The sequence below is a fragment of the Argiope bruennichi genome, chromosome 4, assembly GCF_947563725.1.
Source record: "Argiope bruennichi chromosome 4, qqArgBrue1.1, whole genome shotgun sequence".
Lineage (NCBI taxonomy): Eukaryota > Metazoa > Arthropoda > Arachnida > Araneae > Araneidae > Argiope > Argiope bruennichi.
Window position 1 is genome coordinate 37,193,280 of NC_079154.1, and position 18,558 is coordinate 37,211,837.

An 18,558-nucleotide genomic window follows, 5' to 3' on the forward strand; every position below is an offset into this window, starting at 1 on the left:
AATATAAATAAAATAAAGAGAACAATTTAACATTGGTAAAAGAATTAATATGCAATAGTTTAATTCTTTAACTACCTTTAATTTAATATGATGTTTCATCTATCTTTATTATCTATTTCTTTAATATGCATTTGTTTAAAATGATGTTCCGATAATGGATTGGCATTGTGATTTCCACCACTTATAATCGCCATATTTCATGTAGTTCAGTATTTCACTTCACTTCAGAAAATGCCTCCAAGCAAGCCATGAGTAACGCAGAAATTTAATCCCATTTTGTAATCATCATCAAAAAACAATAAAAGTGTTTTATTCAGCAGGTAAGCTGAAAAGTCTAACAACTAACTAACTATTTAATTAATTATTACAGTTAATTTTTGCCTGTAGCAAACTGTTATGTCAACAACAGAGTTAAGTGGCTCCAAAGCAAGATAATGTGACAAAATATTTATTATCCAGGCGAAATTATTTACATTCGTACTAATCATCTTCACTATTATTTCTTGTTGATAGCCTGGGGAAAATTAAAAGGTCAAATTACATTATAAACTACAAAGTAAAGTCATATACTGACAAAACAAATAGTTCCAAATATGTTATTGATGGGTTAATGTTCAGAAAGAATTTTTTTGAAAAATTCTATAAAATTGTTATATTTTTTTTTAATAAAAAGTTTCTCAAAAAATGATTGAAAGCACATATGAAACCAAAATATACCAATTAAGTGCCAAAAATTTTAAAAATTAAAAAAAAAAGGTTTTTTTTTTTGCCTAAAAAGAAGTACAAAGGAAAATTTTTTTAGTTTAGAGGTTTATGAAATGATTTTTTATCCAGAAGAAACATAAACTAGGATTCCACTGACAAATAATAATCATTCCCCAATTTTAAAAATGCAGGATATATTGATAAATTATTATGCCAAATTTGATAAAAAACAATATGTGTGTTAGATTTTTATTAATGAAGTTTCTCTTAAAAATTTTACCAACGATTATAATGTGAGAAACTAGCATTCAAAGATGTAAAATAGCATTAAAACGTATATAAATGTAAATAAAAAATAGTGTAACTTTCCGAAAAAATCACTTAGAAATAAAATGTAAACGTTTTTATAAATGAAACTGACCAAACATTAAAAATATTAAATGAAAAAAATTATATTTTTGCAGAAAAAAACGATTTTTTAGCGTATAATCACTTAGCTTAAACAAAACTATTTTCAAAATTCACAAATCTGTTGTTATTATTATTTTATTAATATTTAGATTAAAATCCAAATTAAAGTTTTAAAAATATTACTACCAAAAAATATTTTACAGCATATTGATTCAGATTTATTTATCATCAATATTTTATTTCAACATCCTCTTAGATTTGAACCTAGACAAAGAAAATTCAATATTTTACATTTTCATTTAAAGTAATACTGATTGAAAATGTAAAAACAGTAATGATTGAAGAAGTAAAGAATTAAATTTTAATTTAATACATTATTAACTGTAAACATGAGCGTGCACATTAAAATGCTGTAAATACGGATCATTTTTGTACAATGTCATCACACAATGAAAAAATAATATGCACTGATAAAAATAACTTCTTTTAGTTGAAAGATTCGATTCAAAATTTTAGATAAATATATAATTCTTGTGTTTAGCACTACATGATAATTCTATTTACTAAGCAGAATACTTCATTTATATTTATCATATACAAAAAAATAATAAGCTAATATACATAGCTTTCTTGGATGTGAGTATGCCAAAAAAAAATTATATAACATTTCTAATAAAATTTATCCATACTTAATATATGGATAAATTCATTTTTATTCATATATATTTTTCAAACGCGAATGTGAAAATTAGCATTGAAGGAATTTCTGATTGGAAGCGCTTATTTTAATTGATTCTACAACATGCTTATCTAATTTTATATTTTTCCTTAACAGCGTAAGTATATTAATTGAAACAAAATATTTTAATTGTATAATTAAATACAACCCTAGGAATCTAATTTTGTGAAAAACGAAGAAGAATAAATTCAGAAGTTTCCCTTGTTTGATTTAGAAGTCGCAAACAAACAACACACACACACACACACAAAAAAAAAAAAAAAAAAAAACGAAACTCTTTGAAAGGAATATGTTTTTATTTTTCTTATTTAACGAAGTAATTTGAATGTTCTAATTCGCATATAGTCTTCGCACATAAGCTTATTAAAATTAATTTCCTTTTTTATTTTTATTTTTACTTAAGATTCTTTATACCCATATCTAATCAGATACAATTTTGTCAAAGTACTTGTACCTTTAGTGAATTTAAATGTCCCTCTGGTATAACTCTAAATGAAATCTTTGTTATTATTTCTGAAGAAACTAAGATTGTGACTCGAATTATTTTGTAAGATTTATCGTTTTTTTTTCACTAAACCGTAATTCTTGGCGGCATTGATAAGGTAAATTATATTGACTAGATAAGTTTAATTGGAATATGGCAATGAAATGAATTCTTTTTCATCTCACTTGAAAACATGTACCAGTTTATTATTCTCCGTATCTAAAAAAAAATGATTTAGTTTCAATTAAAATGTTTTTAAAAATTAATTAAGGGAAATTAAATTTTGTAATAACGCAAATGTTAATTTCATATACAATTTAAGTATTTTTCTTCCGTATATCATTTTATATCATTAAATTTTATTTGTTCTCATATCATTTGACTAAAAACGGTATTAACATTCAATTAAATATAAGAATTTTATTTTAATGAAGGTCTATGAATGCCATTCTCTTTTTTATAATCTCAAAGGCAAGCTGTGGTGAAATATTAAAGAATCAAAATTGAAATTGAAATTTAATATTGATATTTATTCCATCGCACAGATTGTGAATTTTGACAGATTCACGCTGGATATATCATTGAGTTCAATCATTTTGTCATCAACTCATGTACAGATCGAAACACCGTCTGAACAGATTTTAATTAATAATTGTTGAAATATTTTTATTTGCTTTCAAATTCAATTTATCTGTGTCAATGAAATGCATTTTTCTCTGGGATGTTGGTGCTTCTTGAATGTAAATATAAATGCATCTTAATTGGTTACAAAATTTTAACAGCCAAGAAAAGACACTTAATTCTCGGTATGCTAACTTCTTCATAATAATATAAGAGGAATCACAATAATGTTTAGGAGTGCATTTTGTTATAAAAAGCAACTTACAAAAACAAGTTATTGAAGAAAAACTTATATGCTGAAGAAATTGTTTACTGTTGTTAGTAATTTGGCCATTCAGATGCTATTGCATGTCTACCTCATCTATTGCTTTCCAAATACCGCCCATTAAAACTCTAAGATTACCTGTTTTATGTGTTTACGGCTATCAATTGGCCAAATATTTGACGAAAGACCTAGCTTGATTTACAGGGCATTTTAATGTAGGTTGCCGAATGGACATTTTAATACTGTAGTAATGTGCACGGGGCATCATTTCTTAGTATTTTAAAAGTAGACTAAAACTCTTAAATATTATTGAATCCATTCCAAATTAATGAAAATATGCAAACTGTTGTCTTACAGAATATGAATTTGTCATGAACTCATTATCTTGTTAATGAATGTATATATATATATATATATATATATATATATATATATATATATATATATATATCGTGAAATATGTTTTATTTACTCTTTGCTTATAATTAGGGAGATTCAATAAGTTAATTATTTTAAATGTAAAAAATGGAACTAGTTTCTCCCTTATTTCTACTTATTTTAAGTTTAATTGAAGAATATATATGTGAATTATTTTAGAGTTTGAATGCACATTCAAAATAATCTCAAATGTCTATTTTTTGTTAATAATTCATGAAAATATATTAAAAGAACATAGATATGCTTTAATCTTCAAATAAAGATAAATTTATAATATTGAATAGAAAAAGGATTCTTGAAAGCTAGATTTTTCAAAAGCAAATTGAAGTGGAGAATGTAGTAAAAGTTATAATCTGTCTGAAAAATGATAATATTTTGCAAATCCTGTATCCCACTATTCCGTTTACTGTTCATTTCCACAACAAAACAGAAATACTGAAAGAAAATATACAGTAAAAAATATAAGCGTTATAAATAATATACACTTTATAAAGAAAACTCGCTTAAATTTAAAATAGGAATCGTGACAATTTATGAAATTAGTCTTCACTGTTGTTGCTAAGGTATTCAAAACATAACGCAAAGTTTTCACTAACAACCATTCTACGTTTTTGAAGTAGTTTTTATTTAGAGATTTATTTTTTCTCTCCAAAGCTTACTCGTATCCAAAACATAAATGTCCTCATTCGAATGCTTTGTTAACAAACTTAATATTTTGTGAGATGAATTGTAAAAACTCATCTAATATGTATTTTATTGTAATTCGGTGTTGGTAGGATTCAAAATATATATTCACAGTTTTGCAAACGTAAAAACAAGAAATCGCTAAATCTCAGTCCATCTCATCTTGAAAATATGCATTAGTTTTGCAGATTAAACCAAGTTTACATTTTATACTAAGCTTCCAATGATTTATTTTATAGAATTTCAAATATGCAAAATCTGGATGCCAAAGCTAGGAACATGTATTAAATTTCAAAAAAATATTTTGAAAAACCTAATGATATTATAAAACGCAAGATCATACTGTAATATCTTAGAATATTTTACAAGAAATTTCGAACTTTTTATGTCATTTTTATAATTTTTATTTATCTTGCAGTCTTTTTCTGTATTAGAATTTTAATAGTATAAATTATCCCAAAAATTTTATTACTATTGTAACATTTAGAATTATCATTCAGTTTTTTCCTATTCATTCAAAAATTATAGTAAAACTAACATCATTATTAATAAAATTGCCATATAATTTAAAATAACATGTAATTAAGGAATCATTAAATTATTCAAATCAGTGAAACTTACAATAAAATGAAGATTGAAAACTTTATAAGTAATCATCTTACACAAAATTTAGGTGTTAATATTTGGTGAGACTAAAATTATAATTAAAAAATAAAATGATGTATTTCAAAGATATATTTTACCAAGCATTTTATATATTTGAAATTCATATTTATTGGTTTTCTATTATTTCATCAAGAATAGTTACACAGTTTTGAAATTTGAAATCAATTTATTAATTAAATAAAGGAAATTTCTGAATTCAAATTAATTTATTCGATTTATTTTTAATAATTGAGAAAATGGCAGATTATTTTTATTAAATTTTGTTTAAAGTACATATATTTTTTAAATTAAAAAGCCTTTATTCCGTATACTTTGATTATTTATACTGACAAAAAAGTACGTTTAACTTTCCTAAAAGAATTGAAAATGCATCCAGTCTTTAAGCCTTTCAATTACATGAAAAAACAATTTAAGTCAATTTTCACAAGTGTTCGAATTTGAGAATAACAAAGCAAGAGCAGGAAATCCTCTCGGATTCCTCGAATTATCTTTGCTTCCGCTTTAAGTCGAGAATAACCACTTTTAAATAACAATAAAACAACTTTCCAACTTATGATATCCATTAGACCAATTTTCAAGCGGAAGGCCTTTAGTTTGATACAGTAAACTTTTTTGTGTTTACGTCAAAGAAATCATATGCTGAATCAAAACAGTAACTCTCAAGAGTCGTACAATTTTGTTTCCTTTTATATTTCATTGAAATCTGATAAAAGTGTCCAATTCTTTTGTTTGCACTTCGAATGATAATGTAAAATAATTTTATGACAGGATTAAAGAACTGATGTTTGTCAGTGCGCTTTTGAGATTTTTTTTCGCACAAAAGTTTTGGATGCCTGATAAAAAAAATAATTTATTGAAGAAAAGTAATTTTAAATTTTTACAAAATTAGCATCCGATTCATTTTCTGTTTAATATAATAAATATGTTTAATTTAAATAGATTTATTTTACGCTTAAGCAGTAATGACTCTTCTTATTAATTTTATTGTTTTATATCATTTTTTATAGAAATGGCATTTGAAAAAATGATTTGCTTCTGACATAAATATATCTAATAATATTAGAAGTGACTTTCAAATAGCAGGATATGACGTATAAAATAGTTAAGATTAATTCATAGTTTCTTTTTTATTTATTTAAAATAAGATGTGCGTTTTTAAACGTGTTTGTATCTGTTTCTTAATCATATTTCTTAAATCAATTGGTTTCAAAATTAATTGCCACAATTTTTTTAATTTTTCTATAAAAACTTGAAAAAAACACAGAAAAAAATATATCTGGGTAAATATTTACTTTAAATTTTAGTTTTGTGAATAAACTGAAATAATTTAAATGACAGACTTTAATAAACTAACTATAAGACTATTTATAAAATAATGGGCATCAAAGCTAAAAATGAAATCCAAAACTATAGCATATAATGAAGCAAAAAATATATGTCACAACTTTAAATAAAAAGTATTATGGTTTCGTGCGTACATTTAATTAAAAAAGAATTAATAAAATGTTTTCTAATACCCATAATAATCAAAATGAAGTAGATGCTTCATTTTATAGCAAATAATAATCAATAAGTGCATCGTTATAATAAAGGAACGTTTATTTTATTGGAATATAGTCACAGAACTTATATGTGTATTTTTTGAGGGAATTATTACAGAAATCACTCCAAACAACTTTAACTCATGCTTTGAATTCAATTCATTTAAATTCATAGATATTCATCCCTATTTGTAAAAGGTTTCACCACAAGGTTTCAAAAGTTTATAAAATTTTCTCAAAAGCAGAAATTTTATGATTGAAGATTTATTTAATTAATTGGTTCATCTGAATTTCTATTTGTAAAAAAGTGATTTAAAGTACTATAATATATATATAAAATATCTTTAGAATTTTTAAATTTAGCTAAAATGAAAGAGATGTAAATAAGAAAAACGTATTAAGACAATAATGAATAAGTTGAATAAAATTACATTTTAATGTCTTAAGAAAAATGTGCCATATGCATACAAATTATATTTTAAAATAGAAATGTATGAAAACTAAACACACAATAGTGACACACAGTAAAGTTAATTAGTTCTTCAAGAGCTCTTAAGGATTCTCTTAACTATATCAAATTATAACCGAGAATAACAATATTTTTTTTTATTTTTGTTGCAATTCGTAGTTTTCTAGCTTTTATAAAAATGGAGATGTGGAATTTTAAGGAAGAAGCGTGATTCCTATTGTTGAAAAATTCTGTCACGTATGTTTGTTTGATTAATATTTCAAGTGTTTTACTTCTCATTCAAATTCTGTGCTTTATATTCAAACTATGCAGAAAGATGGAGAAACTGCCCTGTATGCAATATAATCGAGGATTTCTACAATAAGTAATTCTTGGTAATAAAATTTTTGATAACTGTTGAATAGTTACATTGTTATAAATTTAAGAACAGTTGTTGTTGATTCATTAATTGTTTGCTGATTTTATTAAATAGTTAATGAACTAATAATGATTATAATGTAGTTTTTTTTTAATATCATTACACATATTTGATATACAAATCCATATTATTTGTTTCAGAACACGAATCAATACTATGATCTTTTCAAATATTTATTATAGATTTTTTTTTAGATTTTATTTTTAAAAATAATTTTTTAAATAATAAAATAACATAAATAATATAAAAATAATAAAAAGTTAAGTCTGACTCAGAATTAGGAAATTCACCGTAAAATAATCCTTGCTTTTCTGAAAAGCGGGTCATAAATATTGTTGCCAAAAGTTCCATACTAATATCAATTATATTCTTTTGATAGATTTTATAATGGATTGCAAAAATTAGCAAATGAAAAAAAAAATATAAATGTAATAGAATTTAGATATGATACAAAATATAATTTTAGATAACAAATTAGGTATCATAATCATAACTGACTTTTCCGACCCACCGCCAAATCTGAATACTTAGAATGCCACGATAGCGTTGGTGGGAACTAAAATTGAGTCCAAAGAGCCATCACCGATCACGGTACAACCCATCACAAGGGAGGAACGCCTCTTTCCTGGTAGTGGATAATCATCTCGAGCAATTTCTGTGCCCACTATTTCATAAGTTTTTCACCATTATATTCCACGAAGAATAAACAGAAGCCACAAAAAATCATAATATTTTTAGTGAAAAATATAGAAAAGGATAACAATACGTTTTACAGTTTCAAATTTATTAGCAAAGAAAGCAATATAATTTCATTAATGAAGAATAGTCGAATAATAAAGTAACACTTTTAATATTGCGATGTTCCGATTCATTAACGCCGAAGATCAGGTTTTACATCATACAGCTTATAGAAAAGATCAAAATATTGCTTCTGTCTACGTGATTTAATATGCATGCCATATCACATAAAATAACAAATCAAGCAAAGTAGTTGTTTATTCACAGAGATTATATTCCAAACATTAATACAATTACGTCTGTTACTTATATTTTTGTAGCATTTTAAGGAACAAATTTGATAAGAGAAAAATATTAATGATGTGGTGAATAGCTTATAAGACAGTTAACAGCTACGCTACCCGAGCAATTGTTTTTGTATCGTGGTCATGTTACTGGACTGTGAACCACATGGTCCCAGGTAGAATCCTCGCTCATCACAATCCGTTACATTGGTGACCTCTGACGATGAACCTTCAACCTTCGTAAAGCTGTTATGGCGCCATCTAACCTCAACAAACCAAATTCGTCAGATTCAATTGATGCAGCAACACAAAAAAGGCCGCAACAACCCAAAGTCGTCAGACTCACTTGACGCAGCAACCGCATCAGCAACCATTCACCCACACGCGCTCGTCATAGCGCTTAGCGCTACTCAAATGAGTACAGGCGCAATAGAATCAACAGCTAATGCATCACCACTCAACAGCCATATCGTTCGTCTCACCTCTGACTCACTGGAGGGATAGTCTGTGGTGAATAGCTATAAGCAGTTAACATCTACGCTCCCTGAGCAATTGCTTTTGTATCGTGGTCATGCTACTGGACTGCGAACCACAAGGTCCCAGGTTCTATTCTCACTTATAACATCCGGTACAGTATAACGAATATCAATAATACTTAATGTTTAAAATAATCCGTTACAGGGTGATTCATAATCTTATTGTATACTTTTATGCTGTTTACGTTGCCATTTTGGGGTTAGAAATTATAATTTAAATCAAAATTGTTAAGTTTATTCCTTTTCAAAATATATTACTTACTTACTTACTTTTATTACTTATATGTATATTAATTATTATATCAGGTCCAGAAATCTTATTTGCTTTTCTATAAATAAAAATGATTTTTAAAGATTATGATTTTTATGTCCCCGTTTTTATGATTTTAATCGCATTTTACAAAATAAGTTTTTTGAAGAATGATTTCCGACTTTTAGAAAAGACAGATAAAAATTTAAAAAAAAATATCAATTATACTTCACATCGAAAATGTTGATACAACCCCTAAACAATTTTTTTGAATGGGGCTTGATATGACTGTTTTGGATTCATCTGATTTTTTTACTTACATTTTGTGCCACAAATGGCTATTACCTAAGAATTTTTAATTAGAACAAAGTTTATAATTAGAAAATGTGAATGTTATATCAAATGAAAATATTCCCCCACCGAAAATCTATCTGGTATGTATTTAAAAAATGCCTGAGTACTAAATCAAATGATAGTCTGTCATAATAGTCAAATGATAAAAAAAGGAATAAGCATTCGAAAACCCATTGCTTATCAAAAATAAAAATTCCCATAACAAATCATTAACCTAAATAATAAGTTCTTTAACTTATATCAGAACTTTTACTATATATCTCAATATAAGAGTCGTTCCGTGGAAATTTAAATATTTTAAAATTATCCTATCCATTACAAAAAAATGTCAAAATAGTATATTTTGAAGAATAAATATTGCTTCTTATTCTTCTAATATATCGTATTAATAAATACACATATTCGAGCCATGTATTGCTTCCAAAGCTGCGTTCTTTCATAACATAACCATAAAAGCATCTTGACATATTTATAATCTAGGAAACATCTGCAATACCAGTGAATGAGATCCATACAGCATTATTAGAACCTCATTGATTTTTGCATTTCCTTGAAAGCATCTTAACCTTTGCCACATACTTATGAAAGCCCCTTATGAAGCCATAAGAAGCTTTTATAAGTATTCATTCCATGCATTTATTCATTGTAGAAACTTCAATATAATTAATATTTAGCCTTCAATTAGAAAATCCTTCAAAAATAAAATATAATGCTTCCATTTTCAATCCGTTGCTTCCAAAAATATCGATTTCGATTTAATTAAATTAAAAATCATTTTTTTTGCTTCAAACTTCAGGTAAGAAATATATTAAAATTTTATATTTAATATTAAATATATATTAAGAAATATATTTTCCTCGCATAAAATGATTTGAAAGTTTACTTTCAACAGCAGCGATTTTTTTAAAGATATCTAATTTGAATTGAAGTGGTTAAGCTATATTTTAACTTTTGATAAGCCTTATAAGCAATAACTTTGAAAATTGTTATATCCACATAATTTTTGGTAAGAGTTGTTTGAATATTCTGTGCCCCTTATAGTTTAAACACAGTACCTTATTGCTTACTTAGAACTTTATCAGATATGTTAAGTTTTCATCTGAAATTCTTTTGATTTTTATCGGAAAGAAAAGCATAACTATAATTACCTTCTAATGGGCAAATGATTTCAAATAGTAAGCTTTCTCTAACTTTATTAATGAACAATTTAATGAAAACCGTTTTGAAAGCTAAGTAAACCTTTCAAAAGCATAATTTGAATTTTTTTAGAGAAACGAAATTATTGAATAAAGATTTAAAATATTCTTACTATCTTTAAAAATATAAAAAAAGTAATATTATCATTAAATAAACTTATAAAAATTTTACATACATATTTATTTTTATTTTCGAAACTCTACTATAAATTATAATTCTTAAACAGAATTGACAACTGAATAAAGAAATCGCAACAAGCGGCAGATTGGAATTCTTTCTCTAGATTACTTGCTGAGGTACTTGCGTCATTGGAGACATCTGCTCTGATTACTTGGCAAACTGTACTTTATATAATTTGTTTTTCAAACTACCGACGGTATGTGAAAATTTCGCTTTATTTACCAGGTTGAAAACCTTCGTATTTACTACGTTTTGAGTTTAGAATGAGAAAAAGGCACCAGCTGCATTTTCTACTTCATGTTTATAATTCCATAAAAATAAAGATTTAAAGAAATATCTGAACATTAGAAGTTCGTTTTCAATAAATTTTTATGGAGATAATTTTGATCTTTTTCAAATAATAACGAGGGAAAAAAAGTTTAATTATAAACTTGTATTATTATTTTTATATTTATCAAATGACTTATTCATGACTGCTTTTATAAAATTAAAAAAAAAAAACAGGTCCCAACAATGATTTTTGTGCTTAAATTAAATTTAATATCTTTTTCTTAATGTTCATTTTTCCTACAATTACAAAATAATCTCACATGATTAATTTAAATATTATTTTATAAAGAGAAATTGACCATATGTCATTGATTTTGTTATTAAAATAATAGATTTCGAAACTAAATCACGCAAATCTTCGACCTGACTTCCATCTTGAGAATTAATTCGAAAACTAAAGTGCAAAGTGTTTCTACATATAAAAAATGAGATATACAGAAAAAAATATTTATGATTGCGATATTAAATTAAAGAAGAATTTATTTTTAAATTCTAAGAATCTTATCTTATCTTATCTTAACGCATTCATTTTTAAATAATAGTATTATAGAAAATATAACAATTAAAATTTAAAAAAATCAATTACTCCATACATTGTCACTTATTTCATTTCTATTTCGTCCTCTTTTAATTAGTTATTTAATTTTTCTTTTAGTGCAGTTACATATAATAAGTAAAATTTATTTTTCAAAACCATAAGAATTTCGCAATTTGAATCCATAAAATTTGCTTCAAGTGCAGAATGTAAATATTTCTATATCACATCAAAAGGAAATATCATTTCGTTATTTCTTTATTGGCTTGAATTATAATTCATGAATTGTATGCCTCTAACGTAATATATTCCCAAACGTTTCTTTTCAGTTTTAATGAAACAAGGCATCATTTTTCTTTTTCAGATTTGTAGCGATAGTTCGCCCGTTAAGACCGCGTATGTCCAAACTGGTTGCATATGCTATTCTGGCAGCAGTCTGGTTGGCTGGAGGAGTGCTATCATGCCCATCTCTCATTTATTCCACTACCATGACCTTCAGATATGCAGACAGAGGGCATCGCACAATTTGCTACCTTGTGTGGCCAGATGGACCAGCAGGTCATTCATACTCCGACCACATGTAAGCATAAACTTCTCTTTTGTGTACTTTGCAAAATTAAATACTCTAATACTTTAAAAATGTTTCACATTGAATAATGTATTATCAATGACCAGATTGTATGTTTCTTATTAAATGGGATTCACTTAAAAATGGAAAAAATTTAAGTAATTTAACAGGCAGTCAATTGTAAAAAAAGAGGTATCTAATGTAAGTATTTTTGTTTGTTTGCTTAATACTGGATGCTGTTAATTGCTTAGTATTCACATGAGAAATGACAGTATCTCATTAAATTATGATTAAATTATGCTGGTCGTCAAAACTTTGCGTGTCATTTCTATATATGCCTCCTCTTTCAACTTTTAATTATGGAAAAAATCATCTCTTTCACAAGAGACACTAATGAACATTTAATAATTGGTGTTTTCAACGTCGTAGTCAAGGCATTAATTAAAACTTTATTTGAAAAAATGTGTAGACTTGAATTGTTAATGTGGCACGTTTAAAAAATTACAATATTTATAAAAAATAAAAGAAGTTAAAGTCGTTTACTGATTTGAAAAATATGTGCAAGTGGACTAGGAATATACATATTCAAATGGATAAAAGGTATCTTTTGTAAAATTAATTTGTATTTTCCGTATAACGAAAAATGAGTGCTTTTAAATAAATTGCTTTTAGATGAATAAAAGAATAATATTTCAGAATATTTCACTATACTTCAAAAAGTTGTAAAATAACCTGCACATTGATGAAACAATTATATCGTAGAATGCTCGGAAGTCATCTGTTTAGTTATTTTATTTTAATGAAGGTGAAATTATTTTTTCAAAAAGATGAATTTTCGTTATATTTTAGATGATTGAAGGCCAAGATAGGAAATTATTTATCAAGATAATGTTGATTTAGCAATTAAATCAGTGTCTGATTACATTTGAGGCCTTTTTTTATTTATTGAAGCATCTATTCAACTTTTCACGCTGGGAATTAAAGAGGACCATTTTAAATCATAGTATTCCTCGTGCACAGTGGTGCGTGGACAATGATAGCAGTAGACGCTAAAGAAGGGAACAGTATGTTGACATTAATTAAGAAAAGCAGACACATTTTGCAATCACAGACATAAAAAAAAATCGAAATGCTATGTGATATGAATAGGCTTGGGGACCTTAAGTAAAGAAATATATGATCGGCACGTGCGATTGTATGACATGTGAGTCAACTTCCATTGCAATCACAGACAAAAGAAAAAAAGGGAAATATGACTGCTATATGATATTATTGGGATTGCGGACATTAGATGAAGAAATACATGATCGACACGTGCAATTGTATAACACGGAAGTCATCTTGAAGAAATGATACAACGTTGGTTGCTGAATATGTCATAGATGAATAGGTCTAGACGGATGTCAAAGATCATTGAAGAAGAATCCAGCTGACGTGATGAGAACCTTGCTCTAATATAGATGATAATTCCCTGATTAAGCAATTAGCACAGAAATTCATACGATAAATATTTCTCTACAGGGGTCAGACATTATCTATGCGTTGTGATAAATGCACCAGGTTTATTGTTGATTATGTAAAAAGATTAAAGTGAATCTTCCTCTTTATCTTTGCAATCTGATATTTTTATTGAACAAGCATATCGCCTGTGCTGTCCTGAAGTTATTTATTTTAAACCTAATAAATAAATTATTGTCATTATAGAAAATATATAAATCATTCTTCAAATTCTCTTTTGCAATAAAATCAAGTGATTTTTCACTACAATGCTCAAATATACTCAATAATATGTCAAATAATATCAACCTAATTCTATACCACGATTTTTTCATTCAGAATAATTAGGTAAAAATATTTTACAAATTTAAAGATCATAATTATGTATCAATAAATAAATATTTGTTAAATGCTTTTAAAATTTGCTTGATATAAATAAACATACACTGCCACACAAATCAGAGCAACTGTCCATCGCCGTTGATCAATCGGCATAACATCATAACATTCTGATTGGGTGGTCCTTGATTCGAATCTCAACCGGTACTTTTTATCTAAAGACGAATATTATTTTATTTAAAATATTATCTGTTGTTTACCTACGATCTGGAAGGCTTTAGACATTTCTCAAATATTCAAATTGGATTGTTCTCGAACTTTCTATATATGTATAAATCTGAGTCTCATCAGTGATGGGTAAGTTGTCGATCAAGTGGTGTTGCAAGTTGCTTAGTTCTAATAAATCTAATTATTGTCTTGACCTAACCGTGTAGTTCTTTATATCTTCATGATAATATAAACGATAAATATATATATATCGAATATATTGATATATTGATCCTCATATAACTAAACTCATGTAACTAAAATAATGCATGTTACATACTAAATTATTTTTAAAGACACAGGTGAGAAAAGGCAATATATATCCACCAACTTCTTCTTTTGGTTACTGTAAGTTTTCAGAAGATATCAGATTTGGTAGACGGTTGACTACCGGAAATGAAATCCCGATATCTAAAAGAAATTCAATAGAATTTAGATTTTTCCAGGGAAAATATTCAGGGAAGAGATAGTGAATTTAGTCTATGAAAAATCCCGTTATAAAGAAGTTTAAAAAAGCAAACTGAATTTGAATTTGAATAATTTGATACCAAATGAATCATATACGGAAGGATTTGGATTTTAAAATTATTTAATGTTAATCCACTTTTACAAGCAATTATTTTCTTTCTTAAACTGATATAAGATTTTACTCAAATAAAAGAAAAATTACCAATGGTCGTAATGCGTAAATTCTTTCCATTTTGTAGTAAAAAAAGTATTTAATTTTATATCAAATATAAGTGTTTAGTTATAAAAAAAAACATTTGAGATTTAGAAAAGTTATAGGGGGGGAAAAGGAAGCTTTCTGTCATGAATGAATTTTTGGAGAGAATATTAATGAATTTTTAATTTGTATCACTTTAAAATATTAAACATGAGTTTTCTTTTGCGCATTGGCCACTTTTATTAAAAAAAGAAAGAAAAATACTTTTTTTTCTATCACGTGTTAAATTATTGAAACGATAAAAGTAATTGCGTAGTAGAAATATTACTTAAAATTTGATTTAAAAAATAGTTTGTTCCATATGCTTATTATTTCAAAACATGTACATCATAATCAATGTCTCAGTGATGAATATGTTGTAAGATTATGAAGAGAGCAAGGAATAAATTAAAATGCATCTGTATAAAAAAATCCAAATAATTAAGTTTAGAAAATTAATCTAAAGTTGCTGTTTTTTTCTATAGGCAATAAGTTTTTCAACAATTTATATTATCTTTATTACGGCAAAAAAAATCATAAAAATTGTTTGAGAGATATTAATCAAAAAGACGAATTGTACGTTCCCAAGCCTAGAAAACAAAATAGGAAAAATCCCTCAAAAAGGAAATGCCTTTTTTCCTTTTAATAATGTGCATAAATATTACTAATTCCATGGTATTTCTTTTTTTAATACTATTCTTAATCGAATACGTTATTTTTATTAAGCATAAAATTATCTTGTATTATTTGGGCTCACACATTATTAAAAGAAGACCCAGCTATTCAATATCCATGAATAACAATTAAAATGCTAATTTGGATACTAAAGAGGTCTACAGTGATTAACAATACTAAAAATACCAAAGAATCCGGTGATATTATTTAATTCTTTCTCGCTGATTCTAACACTTATCAAGTGCTTCAATATACTCGTGAACAAATCTTATCCCAATAAGGCTCGTACTTCCATTGATATGGTGAAAAGTTTAGCAGTATTTGCTAGCTAAGTAGTTGTCAGTGTCATTCTATCCTTGTACGAAATTACAAAACTAATCCAAAATTGCTCTCTTATCGATTTAAATGTTTTGTAAATTAAATTAACACACAATTACACTTAAATTCAAGAAAAATCTGTCTGTCTTTAGCTAACGACTTTGTCTTGTCTCTTTAATATTAATGGCCTTGTCTTTCTAATGTTTCTGGTTAATGCCTTTTTCTTACAATGTTGGCTCAATGGATTTTGCTGTAATATTATATGAAGAATACATTAATTAATTACTTTCTTACCATACAACTCGTTTAAAATAGCAAAAAATAAAAATAATTTAATCTACTTTGAAGTTTCCTTAACTTAAAAGAAGAGGAGAAATCAAAGGAACTAATGAATTGGAAAGAAGTTAATGCCAAAATTTTTCAAGTAATATTGTACTCAAACACGCAAATAGTTAAAATATGTATAAAGGTACTTAATGCTTCATGCATTAAATGACGGCATTAAGTATCGATGAATTAATTTTAGATGAAAAAATGTTAAGTGGGTTCTTGAGAGATTCTTTGAAGTTTTAAAGAGTTCATGGTCTCTTCGTTTTAAATATGCGTTTGAAATGGATTTTTAGAAGAGAAAAGTACTTCCGTAATATCCATTTAGCTTAACCACTTTTGCGTGTTAAATTTATTTCATATTTTAGCTAATATTAGGTTCCTCAAGCTTTCTTAAAGTGTTTTGCCATTTTACATACATGAAGCATCCTTTTTCAGAATTTAGTATTTAGTCTTATAATATATAAGATGTGTTTTTTCAAAAGAGAAAGTGTGTATTTAAAATATCTCTGAGAATCTCGTTTCAACGAGATATTATTGGCACAATAATATAGTTTATTTTAGTTTTCTTTATAAAAGTTTGAATATCCTTTTAGTGCCTGTCTGTATGCATGTCTAGTGTTTGTTTCCTCATCTGTAATAACGTGGGTGAGATCTTGAAATTCCTGTTATAACAGACAGATCAAATGGCAATAAATCAAACCTAATTTACACCTTCCAATATAATACAGAATGTTCATGAAGCACTCAATATCATAGAAATTGTTCTTGCTCAACTATTTGCATAAATATGCCAGCAGTTTTTATTATCTAATTAAAAATCTCACCAAGATAGTATTTCCTCCCTCGATAGTATTTTTTCCAGATATGTTAGCACTAGGCTTGTAATGGTAAATACCACATACATACACACGTTTGCTTTTATTATTAATAAAGTTTTGACATCAAAGTTTATAGTATATTTTATTCATTATTTCGTAAGTTTTTTTTTTTGATATCAGATATGAAAGAAAGCATTTTTGATTTGATTGATTTGATAGCAATAGAAAACCTGGTGTTTTTCTATAGTGTTTTATATCTTTGATAAGTTTTCGAGAATTTCTCAAGTCTCTTGAATCACGAAATAGCATATCTTATGTCCAGCTCAATTTTATAACGTCGTAAAATATTTGATACTTCTGCCCATTTCAAACTGAAAAGATCAAGAAAGTAGGTCCAAAAGATAACTCTATCATAGACCTCTATAAAAATTTCAAATAAAGAAAAACTATCTAAAGAATTTGAAGGTCAAAGATTTAAAAATATGATAAAAATTCAATAAAAGTTTTGAAGTTTTATGTCAGATTTCTTTTACATATTTTCGATGTCATATTGCTAGTATCACTTCACTGTCATTTATATGTATATAGCAAAATTCAGATAAAAATTGAATTTTTTAGTTTCTTTTCTTTATGAAATTTGCTATTTCTCATGATTAAAAACATCAAAGGGTTCAAAGCAATATTTTTAAAAGTTACATAGCAGTCATTTTAAAAGTTGAATATAAATGCACAATTATTGAAAGAAAATTGAATTTGGAGAAATATGTTGTTTTCAATAAAATCTGCTGAGATCTATATGTTTTTGAAATTTTAAAGAATACTATCTTTTCCGCTTTTTTGTTCTGCATAAAAGAACCTTTTCATTGAAACTGTGCACTTTAAGATTTATTCTTTTTATCCTTTTTATATTATAATATTGATACTTACTCAGACATTCGAAATATGTTGAGCAATTCTTCGAATTTTCTATTGAATCCAATCAGTGGATCTTAATTCATAAGAGTTAGTTAGAAAGATAATCTTTAGTATATCTATGATCTGTTCAATAATTTTCAGAAAATTTGACATAATAACAAAGTTTAATAAAAATGTTAGTGCATTACTGGAAAAAATAAGGGATAATTAGAGCGTCTGAAATACACACTAAGCAGTGGTTACCAATTTTTAAGCAGAATAAAAAGATAAAAGCATCATTATC

General features: G+C 26.3%; 1 protein-coding gene across 2 annotated transcripts in view; it reads left to right on the forward strand.

The window, feature by feature from the left end:
- LOC129966523 (tachykinin-like peptides receptor 86C) overlaps window positions 1-18,558 on the forward strand; it is a 139,841-nt gene that overhangs the window by 85,370 nt on the left and 35,913 nt on the right. For both annotated transcript variants that reach the window (XM_056080959.1, XM_056080960.1), the window contains exon 2: window positions 12,210-12,425. In XM_056080959.1, the coding sequence (XP_055936934.1) occupies window positions 12,210-12,425 (216 nt within the window). The remainder of the gene's footprint in view (window positions 1-12,209; window positions 12,426-18,558) is intronic.